This window comes from Alligator mississippiensis, chromosome 2 (genome assembly GCF_030867095.1).
Source record: "Alligator mississippiensis isolate rAllMis1 chromosome 2, rAllMis1, whole genome shotgun sequence".
Classification (NCBI taxonomy): Eukaryota; Metazoa; Chordata; order Crocodylia; family Alligatoridae; genus Alligator; species Alligator mississippiensis.
Window position 1 is genome coordinate 231,975,865 of NC_081825.1, and position 19,540 is coordinate 231,995,404.

Here is a 19,540-nt window from a genome sequence, read left to right on the forward strand (position 1 = left end):
ACCACTAGCTTTCATCACAAGCATGCCACTAGACACATCATCTACAGCCAAGCTCTACATTAGGGATACACATCTTAGGTATTTGAACCAGGTATCTCTTTCCAGCAACAGCCTACCTCTTATTCTCAACAAAGCACCAGGACTTGCTCCAGACCCAGAAGCCAGCTGTGCCCCCTCATCAACACATACTACAGCATCACTGGACCACACAATGTGGATTATAAAACCTGGGATTCATTCACCTGATCTTCTACCAACATTAGATGTTCCATCACTTGGTTACAGCACCCCTCTGCTCAATACTGGAGAGAAATGACAATCCCTACGTGAAAGAATGAATGGACACCGATCTGACATCAATTCCAGAAAGACACACAAGCCTGCAACAGAACACTTTAACCTCCCTGGACATCCATCCATGTCCTCAAAGTAACTGTTCTTAAAACAACAGGATTTTAAAAATCAACTTGAATGCAAAATTGAAGGGAAAGAAGTCTTCCACAGACTGGATTGTGTTAAGCATGCTCTCAACAGACTCTGGGTTCTTATCCCATTATCTGTACTAGTTTTTATAACCCCCATGTCCCTCAATGAGTTAGCTGCTTTTTATTCCTTTCGATCTCTTCAATCTACCTTCATCTCTCTCTGCAGTGCCTCATGCTTTCTTCCTCCTTTCCCTATGCTTTGTATTTATATTACTTTATTCCTTTATTCTCTGCAAATCCATTCAGGGCTTCTGATGAAGGGACCTGGCATCTGTAGTTTACAAAAGCTCATGCCTCTGAACACGTTAGTCTATTAGGTGCCACCTCGCCCTGCCTTCTACCTGAATCCTGATAGACATCAAACTCCAATTTGGCATCCAATTACATCCAAGAAGGACCCCTAAAGAGGTCAGGCAGCTTGAATCTCTCTTAGAAGAGATTTTCAACATCACATGGATAATTCGTTTGAAAGCCACACCTGGCTAAAGCCTTCCTTGAACCAGGTTTACATACAACAAAAATCTTGTAGGCAAGAGTCTTGATCACACAGACTAAGCTTAAATCATTTTTAAAGGTTAATACCAGTGCCTTCAATCATATTTTCTCAACCTGTGGTACACGTACCCCTGGAGGTACATGAGACACAGGCAGGAGGTATGCAGGTACTCCAACACTCTCTCTCTCGCCCTCTTTTCTTCTCTCTCTTGCCCCTTCCTCCTCTCAAAACTGTTGCAAAAAATTTGGTGCACCGCACATTGTGCAGCACTTTAAATTCCCCAGTAATAATTTGGTGTGCTGCACTTTGCGTGGCATTGGTTTCAGCCCTCCTAGCTTTGCCCAACATCACCTCTAGCCCAGGTACATACTTGAGTTGTGCACCCTTGGTGTAAAAGGTGGCAACCCTACCCATACCACATCAGACATCTATCATATCACGACCTTATATACACAGCCCTTCTTCCAACATATGGCACGCATTAGTCTGTAAATATAAAATCCCCTGGAAAATTGAGTGTTGGGGTACTTATTAAAATAAGTTAGGGGGTACTTGCTGTCATAACCCAAAGGTATGATTTTGTGTGTGCTTCGGCACTAGAATTATCCCTGTTGAATTATAGCTTCATTGCACGGTGGAGTTTTGCTGTATAGAGAACCCGCGTGCAAGGGAAAAGTTCCCGCCAATTTGCAGCTCTATTTGCGGCGTGCATTTCTCAAGTTGCAACAGAAATGCACGGTGCAAAGGAGTTCCCGCCACCCGTATGCAAATTTGTTCCCTGTTATTGGCTAGTTCTAAATTATTCCCACGTGGCGGCTAGCGATTAGCCTGCTAGCCGTATAAGAGGCTTGAGCGGTTTCCGCCCAGGCCGAGGAGGACTCCACATCGATCTCGTGGGGACTCTGGGTACACGGCAGGGCAATAGAAACCTTGTGTGAGATTCAGAGGAGTCTGGCGGCCTGATCCACCGGCCACCTCTTCCCGTCTTCGAACGATAAAATTTTATAAGACGTATCTACGAGTTTCCATTTCGGTGGCGCGCTTGTCCAGGGCATCTGGAGCTCTGTTTACATGGAGCCTAGCAAACTCCACATGATTGTTCGTGTCGTGTTGTCTGTAACCGCAACTCAAGCAAGTTTTCCAGCCTGCACCGCGACCATCTCCGGTGTAAGTAAACAATCTTCAAATCTACCATTACGCGTCTGTGCCTAATTCTAGCTCTTCGCCCGTCCTCTCCGATCCGGCGTGCCCGGGCTGCTGGCCACAGCCCGCGTGCAGCGCGAAAAGGGCCCGGATCACACCCGGCCCGCACACTTGCTACTTAAAAGGTTGAGAAACTACCTTAGATCACTGACTGCTGATGTAGTTGTAAACAGCAGTTTCTTCTTTGTATTGGTTATGTTTGCTTACTCTGCACTTTACTCAAAGTGGACACAGAGAATGTCCTGCTCTGCTAGTTGTTTATAGCAGGGCTGTCCAGCTGGATGCCAACCAATATGTGACCCCCAACCTGAGGCTCCTGGTCTTGTCCCTCCTTCCCCCATCAATCTCCTGATGCTGTCACCAGGGTCTCTGTGCTCTTTCTCTCCCTCCTCCTGCTTCCATGTCTTTTTCTCACCCTTGGAAGTAGGGCAGGACAGCACAGCAGTGATGCACAGTGAGTGCAGTGGGGAGAGAGGGTGAACGTGCAGGACGTGTCCTGCGCAGAGTGTGACCAGAAGGCTTGTGGCCCATGGCCTCCCAGGAACTGGACAACCCTAGTCTAGAGAATTTGAACAGAATGGTTGGAAATGTTTCCTCCGCCATCTTTAAAACGATAATGGTGGATGCCAGAGAGAGTATTGAATAGGGCAGCAGTTCCCAAACTCTGACAGATTGTGCACCACCAATTTAAAATGATACAACCTTAAGTACCACCAGCATTTTTTTCCATTTAACTTTAAGTACTACCAGCAAATTGTTGTCATATAAAGTAATTATAATAAAATCTGTTAACGTGTACCACTGACAGGTTATCTGAGTACCACTGGTGGTACCCGTACCACAGATTGGGAACCGCTGGAATAGGGGATAGATTACTCTAGATATATCCAATTCAATGCTCTCTCTCCATAGCATCCATTTCTGCCACTCTCAAAACAGAATGCTGGGCTAGATGAATTAACCCAGCACAGCACTTCTTATGTTCTTAATTCAGATTCACTCTGGTTCTCATATACTACCACAGTGAAGCAATTTTTCCCTTGAAAATACCAGAGCAAGCTTGTTATTTGGTGGAATGTAGAAGAAAAGTCACAGAAATATTTTATTGGCTTCAAGTTTGAGGAAAACAGGATTTTACAAGGTTTAAGTTCTAGACTGAATTCACCCAACAGTTTCTTATTTGGAGTTTTTCCCCTGAGCTTCCTTTTTGGAAGGAAGAAGGAAACTATTCATTTGTTTAATTTAACAATAACAAAAGCATCTAGATGCAGATGGCAAAGTCCAGTAACAAATTGCTTTTGTTTAATATATCTATTTTTAGTTTTGTTTCAAGGGCCAAATTACTTGTTAATTCTATTGAGCAAAGCACAATAGTCAAGTTCCAGATTTCAACTAAGCAGAGCTCAATCATTCAAATCTGTGTGGCTCTACCACCAGGCAAGTCTCTTCCTTTCCCAGTCAGTCTGGGTCTTCAGATACTCCCCAAATTTGTGGCAGGCATCCTATGTGTAAGGCTAGGGCCCAGAAACCCTGGGGTTCAGATACCTATTAGTTTCACTTGCTCCTAGCCAAAGGGGTGAGGAGCAAGGCCTAGGAAACGTGAAAAACCAGTCCCCCATTACCACAAAACTGTGCAGTTGAGTTTCCTGCATTTGGAGAACCTCACAGGAATCAGCCTGCCTGGAGTGCAAGGGACAGGCCTCACCTTGGGGAAACTATCTTTACAATCATTGTGTTGCCCCTGCGAGGCTGATCTCATCCAAAAGGCTGAGTCGATCTTAGCCAAAACACTTTTGTTTAACACAGGGAAAAATGAAGCCCAGGCTGCAGATCCTTCATGCAGGATGCTATGCCACATGTGATCTCTTATCTCCCTTTATAAGGTCTCACTCATGGTTTGAGCAATTGGCAATTTGTGTAACATTTTTGGTGGAGAATGTGGGCATCTCACAAAGATTCTATACGAGTTTGTGCCCCTGCTGCAGTTACCCTTAAACTTTCCAAGTCCCATGACACTTGAGCAAGTTGTTTATTTAACAGAGCCACCTCTTCCTGACTATTTGTCAGGTAAAGGAAAAGATTTTTAGAAGCCTCCCTTAATAGCCAAATCACTGCAGCTCCTTTTCTCAGGGAATGTGGAGGCTTATCATACAATTCAACATATTTTCCAAATTTTTCTTTCAAATCAGTAATAGTGCAGGCATCTGCTACTGCCTGTTCAGTCCAAGGGCTATGCCCAAATCATGGCAGCACTTGCTTCAACAGATTCACGTCCTGCAGATACATAGGCAGCGGATTTTTGACATCTTTTATATCTGCCTCACCCCTTACTGTCTTTCTTTTAAACATTCTAACTTCCGTCTCCTGTATTGTTCTTACTGCTTAGAGTTAGTCACCGTCTATTATTTCTTAAAACTATTATGCCAGTCCGTAAAACATGACAAAAGTTCGACTTTCCAATATCACCAAGTTCAAAAAAACAAAATCCAAACCAAAGCAATGGACCTCTCTATAGGCAGTCTGAACTGCACAGACAGTCCACAACCCACAAATGAGCTTCTAATCATTCATAGCCCACAAACGGGCTTTCTAAATTAATCCAAGTTCAAAGACAAAATTCAAATTAACTCAGTGGGCTCCTGTACAGGCAGTCCATAACCCAAAGTGAGCTTCTATTTCTCTAGTGTGGTCAGTCTAACCCGAGACCACTGTACCTGGCACTACTACCACCAGGCAGTGTGCACACCTTCAGATAGACAGACGAACGAACACACAGACGAGACTTACTATACAGATAACATAAAACTGATTAATAACAGCAATATAGAAGCTTATTCACCCCCACATGCATTCTTTACCAAAAATGTTACACAAATTGCCAATTGCTCAAATCACGAGTGAGACCTTATAAAGGGGGGTAAGGCAAAATGCCACATTTATTGATTACATGAATTAGACACAGAGGTTCGGACACACCACTCATATAGGCGCACACAAATCGTCATATATATTATGTATCATACACACAGACACACACACATATTACAAACTGACATAGACAGACATACAGACAAAACCACTCCAGTAAGATGTTATCGTTACCAGCAGATGTTACTCAATATTAGCACTGGATGGCCAGGTCTAGGCTTATTGAGGATATGAGCAGGGGTATACAGGCATGCATGCCTGTGCTCCATGAGGTTGCAGAGAGCAGATTCCCCATCTTGGCTTGTCTGCATCTCAGTTTTATAGGGATTTCAAGTCTTTGTTCAGCATTGGGGTTTTTCCATACCCAATTTCTGTTTTTGCAGTTGCTCTTTCATTCGTCTACATCTTATCTCAGTCCGAGGTCAGTTTGGTTGTCAAAGTTGGTATCTCAGCTTTGGGGTTTTTGTTGTCCGTCTGGCAGGATGTGTGCATTCTTCTTCCTCGTTATCTCTCTTGTTCTTGGCCTCAAAGGGATTCTTCAGCCATTCATTAATTAGTTTACTGACTGGTAACTTACATTTGGTGCCTTGTTGCTTGCATAAACAGTTACATCTTCTTCTCCCCATCTCTATGCCATTCTCTCACCATTAACCCTTTTACACACACTCATACATAAAGGCTATGCAGAGTTCATTCACTTATGTCAAGCAGAAGGATACAAAACGGAGTTTTCAAGTTGCTTACAGGACAAGACTAACATGGTTACATTTCACCATTATTACATTCTATATTAACATCAGCTACATTAGTTCAGTTCCTGCTACGCAGGGGCGGGCAATTATTTTGGTGGGAGGGCCACTTACCGAGCTTTGGCAAACTGTTGAGGGCCACATGGGTAGCCCTGCCCCTTGACAGGTGCCCCACCCCCTGGTCGCCATCTTGGGAAGTCCCACCCTCTAACTTCTGACCTTTGCCACCAGAAGTCCCTCCCCTTGCCCCCAGAAGTACTCCTTTCAGCAAGGGGTTTTGCCATCTCAGAACCAGAATAATACCAAACTATATTCTAAAAATCGAATATCTACAACATTAATTAATTTGATTTAAAAAATATTTTTGTCCTGATTTGTGTGTGTTTGTGTAGTATACATAGAAGTGACTGTACAATAGCTTAAAATGAAGTCTTACTCTTGTATATTGCAGGGGAGTGGAGGGCTTCTCTCTCCCCCTCTCTCATTGCATGGACACACACAGACACGCACACACCCTCCCACTCCTGGCCCCTTGCTCCCATGGTCCGGTGATGCAGCCAGGGGCCACGTGGTGCTGGAGAGGACAGCAGGTGGGTATGGCAGCAGTGAAAGCCATGGCAGGCAGAGGCTTCCAGTTGGAGGGGTGGGGGTGGGAGGGGGGCTGAAGGTGGAGTGGGGCTGGGCTTGCCTTGCTCCTGGGTCCTGCTGGCTCCCACTGCCCCTGTGTCTCCTGTCATCTTTGACAGGCAGCCAGGAACAGGTAAATATAAATTTTCTAAATTTTTTAGGGGCCCCACAGGCCAGATAGAATGGCCTGGCAGGCTGGATCTGGCCTGCCCCTGCCTTACACCAAGACAGAAAGGACTCTCTTGGGGTGAGGAAGGTACTTTCCTGGCCAATAATACTGGTTTAACTGCTGGAGAATATGATTTCTATCTCTGGTAGTAAAGTCACCGGGATGACTTTCTAGCTGGGTCCCACCTACTTGAGCAATTTATAGCTCCTTTTTCCAGGGCCACATGTTCACTGCTTCATTGTTTTTTTATTTTCTGGTTTGCTGCTGCAATGGCTTTTTAAAGTCTTAATTAAAGCCCTTAAAATGGCACGCATCAGGAAGGGTTATAATCCCTTCAGTAAGTAGTTATTGCCATGCTTCTTGAAGCAGAGACCCATTCCTAATGCTGAAGATAACTGCTTTTTACCTAGCACCTGGGACTCATGAGGTGGCCAAAGAACTCCTGCAGTGTGCTTATGTTTATTACTCTATTAAGTGGGGCAGTCTGGGTGAAACCTGTGTGGGATGCATGCAGGAAATCCATGCTTGTATAGTGATCACTTAAGCCTGGCTATTGCCTGAGCTATCATTAAAGAACATGAACAAAAACTTGAGCTACTCCTTGGTCCTAACTTTCAGCATTCCTTGCTACTGTGGACTGAGCTCCCCCATAGATTCAGAGGCTTGCACACATAGAGCAAGGCAGGGTTTAACTCAGTAAACCAGGTAGCCCCATACTAGTTCCAAATGAATCTTTGTCCTGAACCTGCCTCATGCCATAGAAGGTTATGCCAATCTCAGGGTCCCTCCACAGCCCTGCACTAGTCAGCTAAATGCAACCTGCATCCCAGTTCTACAGAGCTTCAGCAGAAGCTTTTGAGTTTTGGCCAAGGACACTGCAGTGGAACAGTTTTGCTCTATGAACAGGCTCATAAGTCATCTTTAGACATGCTCTGGGGTATATTCAGTGTCCCGTGCTTCAAAATGGTGGCAGGGGCACTTTAACTAAAGCTCATTTGATAAGCTTTACTTAAAGCACCCCCACCACCATTTTGAAACATGGGGAGGCTGAATTAGACCACGTTGGAGCAGGTGTCCTGCAGATGTACAGGCATCCATAGGGCTTGGGGGATGGTAACTGGGTCAGGCATCATCTTAGTCCTCTCAGTAAAGCAAAGGGGCAAACAAAGACACCTATTTTGCGTGCAGACTGCCTCCATCCCATCCTTTTTTGAAAGAAGGGGTCTGCCTAAGGAGGAAGGATGGATTTATGGCCATGGGCAAACCTGAAGATCTGGGGCGACTGGTTTGGATTCTGGCTTAGTTGGCTAACTTTGTATTTTCTGTAACCTAGCTGCGTTCCCCACCTCACCCCCATCCCCTTATGTTAGTCCCTCGCTCGGGCGATCTGTATTTCCCTACTGGCTTTGTCATCTTTTTGGATTCATAACTCTTAACATCTAGTAATAATATTCAATCTATTCTCTTCCTGCTCTTCTCCTGGACTACTTCTGATCTTCCACCAGCTGTAGCTATGTCTGTCCTCTGAGTTAGTTAAAACAGTTGGGAGCCATTCAGCAAATCAACAGTGTTTGTCTGATAGTCTCCATTGTCTGACTAGGAAAAGGTTATTTACCTCTTGATGATCTTTAATGACTCTCCTATTCAGGCACAGACTGTGAAGTCTTAGACTCCCTCCATATTACACAAGAGGGGTGATGCAGTCTAATATGGCAAATGCGCTGAAAGATATTAACAAAGCTGTAAGCCTGCAGGGAGTTCAAAAAATAAGCTAAAATTCTTAAGTTCAGCTAGACAGACTCCCAAACCTGTCACCCCAGGTCTTCAGGATCCAGTACATTTGATCTGAGTCTTCAAGAGGCCAAGAAGCGATAACTGAGAAGTGATAACACCAGATTCTGGTTACATTTACATAGGAAGTTGAGCAACCCCAAGGTCAACAACCTCAAGCATATTGTGATGCTCTGGGTGAGCCGCCTCCTAAATGAGAAGCCATGTAGCCACATCTGCAAGACAATTAGGGCAAGCTAACACTCATTCAGCAGTGCATATTAGCCTGTTCCACATGGAACTGCCACATGGAGGTGGTTATAACTCCTTCTGGGCAAGGAGGAAGCCCATTTGGATCTCAACAGGGTGCTTGAAGGTACTCACTCCAGGGTGCTCCAGGGAAATTTTAGTGTGTATACTAGGGGCTGGCAACCTACAACCTACGGGTAGCATCTGACCCACAAATCCTGGATGCTGGTAGCAATTCAGTGGTGAGGGGGAGTTGGCAGCAATTTGGCAGCAGGAAGAGTGGCAACTGGGTCAGAAACACATCAGCAGCAATTTGGCAGCAGGGGAAGCGGTGGTGGCCAGGTCACAAGTGGCAGCCTGCTGCTGGAGAGACCTGCTCCATTGCTTCCAAAAAGTTGCCAATTGCTGGTGTAGACATGGCCTCTCTTTCTCTAGCCAAGGGAAACCAGAACCAGGAAAGAGGGCCGTGCAAGGACAGAAGGAGCCTGGGTTCCCTGGAGAACAGCAGTCAAAACCCCAAGTTACATCTGACTGCCCACACAGGTGAAGCTCTAAAGAGGACACACTTAAATGTCTGGAGGGACTTGCTGGTTGGGATCAGGACTGGTCTTGTATAGGATGGCTGGATCCTGAGGTTCCATTTCCCAGAAGCTGAACCAGTACGGGAGTCCGTACACTAGGAGTGTGCCTGAAAGGCTACACTTTGAGGTGGTGTCTGGATGCTGCTAAGATCAAGTGGACTTAAAAACTCCAAGGTTTGGGCATATTAAACCTTCCTACCCTCACCTAGCCCCTGTGAGAACAAACCTATAAACACTTTTGAAGTTCTCAGGTCCTACAAGAGCAGTGGCAAAATAAGTACTTAGATCTACATTCTATCCTGGCATGGAAGGACATCAGTGTTATAGAGTTGGAATTCAGATCAGGGGGAGGTAATTTACGTTTGCAAATATTAGAGCACTTAACTGAGACCTGAAGTAGTCGCTGGTTATTAACAGGCACTGAAAGCACATTTCTTGCAAGGATTACAAAAGGACCTTTTTATCTAGACTGATAAACTGAGGAAAGCTTTAAGGCCACTGTTTTCAAAGCATATTCTAATTGAAAGTGCTTCTCTGTCTGGGCGTTAGTGTTTGATGCCCACAGCCTGTTTCTAGAGATGTGGAATTCCTAGAAGAGCATAATCAGTCTTTGGGTATCTCAAGCTGAGTACTAAAGTCAGTAGGGAGTTGAACTAGAAAATTTGCCCAAGACCCCACAGCTAACTTGTTGCTGAGCTGGGAAAGATACCAAAGAACCTAGCTCACATCCTTAAAGCTGGAGAGCATTACTTTATACTGTAGTACTGATAAAAGTTCAAGCATAACTAAAAATAACAGAAACTAATTGAAAAAAATGGATGTCTCTTGCTGCACAGACCTTCTGTTTCTTGTAAACTTTTCATTTTGTAGTTTCCCTTAGACATGTTTGCAGTAACTCCAGTGTTGCAGCTAACTGCTCACAGATATTGCCTTGTATCAGTGAGCTTGCTGAGGTTTCCTGTTCCTAAAGTTGTAACTCTTTCTACACTAATACATGCAGAGGGTGTGGTGCTAGAGCAGTGGTTCTCAACCTTTTTAGACTCAAGGCACCCCATTCCATTCAATTCAGTTTATTAAGGATCCTGGCTAAATGTCATGCTCCTGAAAATGACATAACACACATACATAAGCGGCGGGTGGTGAGCAGGGACTGCCCGCATCTGCCATCCACGCTGTTGGCAGTGGTGAGCAGCAAGTGGGGACTGCCTGCAACTTCCAGCAACTGCATCAGCAGCAAGGTGGGGTGGGCAGCAGCGACTGCCTGCAGAAGCCAGCAGCAGCCAATCTCAGGGTGGGTATGTGCTCCCCTGTGTCCCGTCCCCCCTACATGTCTTATGGTTTATCTTGTGAATTATGTTTGCATACCTAACAGTGCTAACGTTGTGTAGAATCCTGTGTCACCCTTTCTCAAGGCACCCTGGGGTGTGCTGGCAGTTTGGTTAAGAATCACTGTACTAGAGGCTCTCAAGACTTAGGGTTTCCCTCACTTTAGCCATGGATCCAAGGGCTTTCAGGCTGCACAGCTGGAAGCCTTGGAGGTCCTGAGAGTGCCTGCTTTAGCCAGAGTTTTCACAGCTTCTTAGCTCCCTCCATGATATCAGCATCTTATCTACTCCTCACATGAGATCCCCTGTGGAAGAGTCAGCTGTAGAAATTAGGGGGTCTCGTCTAAGCTGACTCCTGAGGCACAGCCACCTGCTTCATTTTCATGTAAAAATGTCCTTTCTCTGTCAGCTGGTGTGCTCATCTGAAGTGAAAACTTTTTTGAAATACTGAAACTTCCCACTTTTGACACCTGTGAACACAACTGTCCACATTGCAATTGGATCAGAGCATAACTCAGGATAGAGAAATGGTCAAGTAAAGCGCAAGGGACTGCACAACTATACTCCCACTCCCACAGACACTGCAGTCAGATCATCAAGGATGGTGTTTAAGTGGGATATAAAACCTCAAGAAGCCAACATGCTTCCTCCTGCCACTGTCCCAGCAGAGAATGGCCTGAGCTTGGTTAAACAACAGAAGGGAGGAGCAAAACAACACGGTATGCCAGATCAGGAGAGAATGGTTCACTCAAACTAGGTCTAGAACCAGGCGAGTGGCTTCTTTACCTTCTGCTCCAATGGACACCAACTTGACTCCTTTGCTAGCAATGAAATCCAGGGCCTTGTTTACGTTGGAAATTTTATGGACTCGCATTTTGCCTCTTTCAGGCTTAGCCAAACGTTCACCTATTCAGAAAAGAGAGAAACAAAAATGAGATCCCCTGCACACCACAAACAGATTGCATAGCTCAATTAGAATGGCCTAAATCGTGCAGACCCCTATTCTTGAGCTACATCTCCCAAGTTCTTGCCCTCAGCAGCAAAGGTAGAGAACATCTGTATGTTGGTACCCAGGAATTTTAATAACTGACATGCTGTGCTGACCCTCCCCCAAAACAACTTCCATGAAAAGGATACCCTTGAAAAAGCTGTTTGAGGGGAAGGGAGCATTGCTATTATCAACCCTTAAAGATTTACTGAACCAGGCGACTCGTTAAAAAGCTCTGACTCATGCTATGGTGACGCCTATTAACTACAGATTACAACGGCAGGTCTTTGATCCAAAACTCACTTCCCTATATGATGGGTCAGGACCTGAGCTCTAGGAGGGTCCGAGCATTCTCAGAAAAGTCTCAGCTTTTTTAGGACTTGATGCAAGACTCATCTTTCTTTAGATATGGAACAGCTAAGCACTGAATGACCATGACTGCATGTACCAGGAATAAAAATCACCTGGAATTCTTCCTCTGCTATGAACAGCTTTATAATTAAAAGACCTGCAAGATCAATTCCTCACCATTAAGGGATCTGGTGTACTTCTAACTGCATATAATGGGGCTTTGCTGTTACAGTGGGGGGCACCTTAAATGTTTACAATAAGGTAGCAGGAGGGAGTGACACAGCTCATGAAGAAAAGTAATTAACCTTTACTATTGGAGCTGGCTTCTATAGTCTATAAAATAGTATATATGTTTTATAGCAAACACCAGTTTATGACCTGTATCGGATCTGGGAGAATTCACCGATAATTTTTCTAAAGACATTGGTTTGAAGTGGTATGCCCTTTCCTGGTGCCATCCTGCACATATTCAGGTCACCCTAGTTTTACTAGCACTAACCTATCACTAACAGAAAACTAATTAAGCTCAAACCCTTGAGCAGACCAAATGAACTTTCTGCAGGTGCTCCTATCCGAAACTAATTAGATGGCACATCAGAAATCATTCCATATGAGACGCATCACTAATCAACTACGCAGCACTGCCCGAATTTCAAACAGCAAGCGGTAGAATGGAGAAAAAAGGTTGGGGGCAGGGAGGGAGCAAAAGCTTTTACACGTAGGACAGAGAGTTAGCAAAAAGTGCAACATCCACAAGGAAATAAAAAGGTACATTTAGGCAAGTCATTTCTTAGCCATATATGCTAAGGTTATCTTCAGTCACTGAGGCTGCTGCTAGAGCTCCACCCTGCATCTTTTAAAGCCAGGGGAGCAGGATCAAACACATTACACTAGGTTTAAGGATGAAAAAGGAGAAATGAACCATAAAGAGCTCCTCTACCCTTGTTAAGTAAGATGGGGTGGTCTCTTTAAAAACAAAAACAAAACCAGGAGAAAATAGAGGGGGAAAAGCAGAAAGTAATCTCAACCAGCACTCCCTCAAAAGTAAGAAAAATATAGAAATAAAGCCTTTTGAAAATGTTTTCTTAGTTATTCTGGAAGGCCAGTTTCTTTAACTGTCACATAGAAAGAAACAGACAATTGGCTCTCTCAAAGCAAATACCCACTGCTGACTTCATCCTCTGTTGTCAATACATTTCTTTACCTATGTTACAACCTCCACCTTAAAGACCTCTCCTATTGAATACGGAGTAAAGAATATGCCATTACGTGCTGCTTTCTGTTTTCCATTTCTTCCAGCCTGGATAACTAAAGTCATTGTAAAACAAGAGCAAAGGCGGCGTGATCAGTTTCATGAGTTTAACTTGAATTAATAAAGAATAAGAAATTGAATTTGAGGCCAAAGCTTCAAACAACAGTATCCCCACAGAACTCTTCCCTCATAATACTAATTAATTCAATTATTAAGATGAAAGCATTCAAGAAATGTGCTTTACTTTCAGCTATTTGCATTATTGTTCTGTCCTTCTTTCTGTCTAGCTGCTTCCACCTTCTGGTTCTCATGTGCTAGCCCAAGGCTGCAGTTTGTAAGCCAAACAATGCAAGGAAGTGTTGGCTTAAGTACTGTTTATCATGGAATTTGTTCAGTAGATAATTTCTATTAGTCATCCCTTTTGTTCGAGGGGAAAAAATGTTCGTTCTTTCCTTCTTTCTAACAAGAACTAAATTCTGGGCCCAGTTTATTTGACCTTATAGGGTGCATGGGGAGAGAGGGTCTTCTCAGGGAAGTGCTGGAATGCAAGGTTGGTGAGAGAAAGCTCTCTTTTGGAACAAATCTTCTGGGGCCTGGTTTTTATCTTCCCAAAAACAAGGGCACCTTGCTTTAAGGAAACCTCTGGGCTTTCCTTGTGAATTTTTCCCCTCATCATCCTGTTTGGGAGGCAACGGGGATGTTGAATAAGGCTGGTCAGTGGTTTTTAAAGACAAACAGTTTTTTCATTGTAAAATACCAATTTGTCAAAACAGAAACTTTCTGCAAGACCATGCCAGGAAAGGAGATGAAGTTCCAGCATGAAATTACTGGCCAAACCTAGAGAGAGAGACAGACAGAGACAGAAAGAGATCGAGAGCGAGCCCTGTGCTTAGGGTATGTGGAAGCCCCAGATTCAAGCCTCTGGCACAAACAGGCAGAGCAGAGAAATGTTCCCAAAAATGGGAACATTTTTGAAGTTCTGCAAAGTTTCATGGGATGGGGTAACCACGTCCTAGTGCCAGCGTGTAGGCTACGTTGTTCCCCATTCTACTTGCAAGCAGGATAGTTCACGGAACAAGCAGAGCAATCTGCATATGTCATGGATCCACCCTGAGCTCCAGTAGCTCCCCCACTTCTGCTTCTGTAGGTGCTGCTACCAAGGACTTGACCCCTCAACCTCAACTCCAGCAGCTGTGACTTCTACCAGGCTTGTGGAGTCAGATGATGTATACTCCGTCATGGAGGGTCTCAACTTTGCTCAAAAGGCTTAAGCTGGGCCACTGCTATTATATTGGGCACGTTGCCTCATCGCTGGTTAATTTTATCCTCAGCCCAGCTAGCCTAGAAAGAAAAGATGCAAAACTAATGGAGGACACTGCTACCTAGCTCAACACCTGATCAACACAAAGCTTCCTTAATGGACTGTGGAGGAAGCAAAAAGCTGAGAGAGAAGAGGGGTAGCAAATGGGGAGCTGGGACCGGATCTGTAAGAAAGCCAGGAAGGGGCACACACTCTGGGTAGAGGACTAGTAGTAATCACAACAGGACTATAAGAGGTAGCAGCCTCCCGGCAGGACAGCAAGAGGTAGAAGAGGTGTCCAATGAGACACCTAGGGGCCGGATCTGGAAGTCCTGGCTTCATCTTTTGTGCAGCTGTCAGTCATGGTGCCTACACTGTTCAGTTCTGGCAGCCTTCGCAACGGAGGCCTCAACACTCCAAATATGCAAGTGGTTGGGGTCAGAGTCTGAAGAGCCCAGTGCCCGCGGTTGACATCGAGTGTACAATGTTCCCAGCACCTATCCTCCCTCCAGCATTCTCCCCTCATGTTTTCCCTAACCCTGGCAATCTGCAACTTACATATTAGCACCCATGTGCCTCTACCTTCCCACCCCCACCTTTTAACCTTCCCTCTACACATGATCAAAAAGTTCAATTAAATGAAAAGGCCCACCCAGTCAGCTAGCTTCTTGCAAGTGTTGTGGAGTAAGTGTATGTGCCCTGCAACTCTGATTCCTAACTCCCAAATCAGTATTGCCTTGAACTCCAACCTTTCCAGAACATGAGGGGTTACACTATCTGCAGAGCACTATCTGCCTGACCTCCTATGGCATAAGAGGCAAACTCTGAGTGCTCTCACTGAGGCAGCACTATTGATAAACAAGCCAAGGGGGGCAAGAGTGCAAAACAGAGGGGAGGTAGCATTAGCATAGAGGGCCTAGTAGAGCAGAGGTTCCCAACCCCTGGGGTGCTGGCTGGCACTGGGTTGTGAAGGGTTGGCTGCCAGTCCATAGGAGGGTTGGCTGCCAGACTGGAAGTCTGGAAGTGACCAGCATATTGCGGACTGGCAGCCAACCCTTTTTTTATGCCTAGTATAAAAAAGAGTTGGTTGCCGGTCTGCAGTATGCCAGTCACTTCTGGTCTGCAGTATGCTGGTTCACAGTTTGCCGGTCTGTGGTCACTTCTGGTCTGCAGTCTAAAAAGGTTGGGAACTAAAGGAGCCATCAAAAGAAAGCTGACAGTGCACCCTGGGATTTAGGAGCCCCAGATTCAAGCCTCTGGGCTGACTCTGGTAGAACAAGGACTCTGACAGCACATTGCTGAGGAGCAGAAGTGGGAACTGCTGGATCTCAATGTGGATCCTTGACTCTGCAGATTGCCCTGCTTTACTACTTCCAGTTCAGGAGACAATTAAACCTTCCTACCGGCATTGGATAAGATCTGGTTTCTCTGTTATACCAGACTTCAAGACTTAAACATTTTCACATTCCACATTGGGACCTGGATCCCAGTTTCTCATGTTAATGTTACACACACACACACACACACACACACACACACACACACGTACCTACATACATTTCCTGATGCTTGCTGTAAAATACATTTTTTGCACTTTGCCAGGATTGGCCCTGCAGGCAGCCCCATTTGAAAAACTCATCCCATTTCAGGATGGCATTAGTCATGCAGAGGGGCACTTGCCATAACTTCAGTCCTTCTCCTGCTCTAACAAGCATATGGCACAAAGTGCCAATGTGGGAATCCTATACTTTGCCTAAAGTCTCTTAATGATTCCTGCTATGTGGTCCAAGACACTGGGTAAGACTTCACAGAAAGATGTGTGTTCCTTACTGGTAGAAGAAAGTTGAAAGTGAAGAACCATACCAATAGGTGGCATGTGGAGGATAGCTGAGGCAAAGCCTTTCCCGCCACTGCCCTTGCTGACCCTATTCTGTGGATGAGTGAGAAGACAGTAAAATCAATGGCAACACTAATGACACTGAGACCATCACCCCAAGCCTCTCTCCTCACCTGAAATGACTTCCAGAAGTAACATGAGTTTAAGGCCATCCCTGAAATCTTCCTCTATGTTTTCAATCTGTGTGCCAGCCTTGCGAAGGTGAGAATTACACCACGCTGTGAAAGTCTAGAAACAGAGGAGAGAAAAAAAAAGAACAATCAGTAATTTTCCATGGACTACACTGGTTCAGAGAAGACATCCAAAGAGTCAAATCATTGATGCTAGAATACATTGGGTTTCTTTAGGCCCAGGTTAAATTAATCAATGGTCCATGCATTTACCCTGTATGGCATAAGAGTCAATACCAGACTACACAAAGGGGCTGCAAGGCCCTTCCATCTCAGAGTGCAATACTAAGAATAGCTAATAGTTTGAAATAGCTACTTGGTCCTATGCTCTAGCACATCAAATCTGCTTGATGGGTCCCTAATTTTGTTTCCTCTATCTGGGTTTCCTAAGGTGTTCAGTTTTCAAAGTGCTAGCCACCTGTAGCTCTCATTGACTTCAGTCAGCCTTACTGGACACTTTCCATGGCACAACATGTTAGAGAAAGTGAGAAATAAGCCAGGCTGCCTTTGTCCTATGTAGGTTCTTGAATCAAGGGACCATCCTTTTATGCCAAGTGTCCTCAGGTTATTCCTTCATTAACAAAGCATCCCTAAATACTACAGCCCACAAATGTAATGGGAGATGCATAATGGAGAACTCAAGTATGCAAGTGAAATTGCTTATAGCAATTGTCCTGTGGTCTGCCTCTTCTCTCATTCACTGTAATGCAAACCAGTTCACATACATGACTGACTACCATTCCCTGCTTTAGCTTTAGCAGCTGCTTACATAAAGGACTAAGTGTTGGCTGAATAATAATGTGATTTTTGCTATTTTTAATGCAATAAGGTCATTGTAAAAGCAAAGCGCTTGATGACCAGCTTCAGCAAACTTTCTATGAACTACTGGTTGTCCATGGGCCCTTGTTTGGAAGCTACTAGTAGATGGGTTACATCCATCCCTGAGGTTGAACACATCAGCCATTCTGGAATTAACAATTCTACACAGCAGAAGTTAAAGATATGGGGAAACCCTATTAATTTGAAGTGGAGGGGCAGATATTGAGGTGCACAGGCAATTTGGCTAAATTGCAATTGGGCCAGGACACTACATCTAACACTTGTGGAAACTAGCCTGGTGTCTGAAATACTAACCACAAGTGGTCAGAGCATAGGATCTCTCATGTGAAAGACAAATATCACCACCACTACTGACAATAGACATTTTCTGTGGTTATGTTCTGTCATCCTACAGCCTAACATTGGAGTGTTAATTGTAGATAATAATGGCTGGGTCAGTTTTGAGGAAGTACCAAGTTAGAATTAAAATGTTAAGAGATGTAGTAATATAGATTGCTGCAGGGGGAAGTGCCATATATGCAGAACCAGAAATGTGGTATATCTGCTATTAAATAGAAACAAAGATAAAAATACTCTGAACTTCAAGTGCACCATTGTTCTAATTAGTTGAATACAAGAATCTAATTCTCAAAAGTAGAAATTGTCTGGAGAACAAAACAGCAGCGGCAAATACTTCTTGAAGAATTGATATCTATCCAAATATTAATTCATTTAATAAGTTTGATATTTATACAAAATCCTTTTCCAGCAACTATGCTGGTAACTTTACAATCACCTATGTGACCCAGGAGATCTCAAAACTGTTTGCCACAGTAAAAAATTAAGCTCTGCCAAAATTCTGCGTTGACTATAACAAGCAGGGCAGGGTGGCACCTTATGGACTAACCATAAAGTAACCCCCTGCCCTGCCCTCTGCCTAACCTCAAACTAACACAGCAGCTACTGTACCTCTTTCTACCATACGCAGGACAGAAAAGCAAAAACAAAACAAAACAAAAAAATGCATCACAGCGAGGGGGAGGAGGATTTTTTTTTAATTTATCTGAACACCATGCTACACCAATAGACCAGACGATTGCATTAGCAACGGCTATTACCGAAAACAGCGAAACACTTGCTAGGGGGAAAAAAAAAAAGTACTGCTGAACAGCTGATGAGCTTTCTATTATTCCATTTCTGGCTTGTTCTCTGCAGGGGGCTGTGTCAGAGCATGATAACAGTGCAGATGGTGTCGGCTGGGTATAAGTTACTCTCAAGGCACTTTGTCCTTTGAAAGTGTATATGCACCGTGGGGGCATGGGATCTCTTTCTTTCTGTGCTGGGTTGGTTTCCTTCCAGCTTAAAAGTTAAACAACTTAAAAAAATTTTAACTACCATTCATTGCCTTTTTACTATTATTCTACTGGATAATTGAGAACGGCTTTGTTTAAAAATGCACCACTGTATCCCTAGGTTCTTTTGGCACTGTCTACTCCCCGGGCTCCACCACCTTCACTGCATTATTTAACAAGATATTCATCCTGCTCTCTTAATCTGATGAGGCCCCTTCACTGCTCTGCCTAGGACTTTCAGTCTTGTTGAAGAGAAAAGATGGTGCAAGACAGTCAATGTTAGAGGCAAAAGAGAAAGCAACTTGCCTTAGGTCACAGAGCAAATCTATGGCAGAGGCAAAAGGCCCCAGAGCTTCCAACTTCCCTGTTTCAACATGCCACATTTTTCCATTTCAACACTGTCTTCTGCAAAGCCAACCCACAGTCCTAGTATCATTTGGCCCTGAGCTGGATGGAGGGCTCTTACCAAAAATCGGAGCAGAACCAAACACAGCTCAAGCTTACAATCAGTTTGGTCTGTGCCAAAATATCCCGGAGGGTAGCAGAGGTCAGCAATGCCTGTAGTGCCATGAAATACTGAGTTAAAAGCAAGTCTGCAAGTGCTCTACAGAAAGGTCTGTGACACTAACCGCACTTCTGGCAGGCACATGAGACAAGATCAGTGCTCCTGCAGTACTGGAAGGGAATAACTTGTGCATAAGAACTCACTGCTCACACCTCTTGCCCTCAGCTGGAATGACACCCACCACTGCCTCAGATCTTCTGAGGGAACCTTAACTTTGCAAAGCTTGGAAATCCAGGTAGAAATGCAGCTTATTGAGCCCGAGTT

At 44.5% G+C, this 19,540-nt stretch overlaps 1 protein-coding gene across 6 annotated transcripts in view; it reads right to left on the reverse strand.

Moving 5' to 3' along the window:
• The window catches only part of ACTN1 (actinin alpha 1), a 131,767-nt gene that overhangs the window by 54,847 nt on the left and 57,380 nt on the right, over nucleotides 1-19,540 (reverse strand). For all 6 annotated transcript variants that reach the window (XM_014602205.3, XM_059722898.1, XM_014602204.3 and 3 more), the window contains exons 2-3: nucleotides 16,484-16,598; nucleotides 11,369-11,488 (exon numbers count right to left, since the gene is read on the reverse strand). In XM_014602205.3, coding sequence (XP_014457691.1) covers nucleotides 11,369-11,488; nucleotides 16,484-16,598 — 235 coding nt within the window. The remainder of the gene's footprint in view (nucleotides 1-11,368; nucleotides 11,489-16,483; nucleotides 16,599-19,540) is intronic.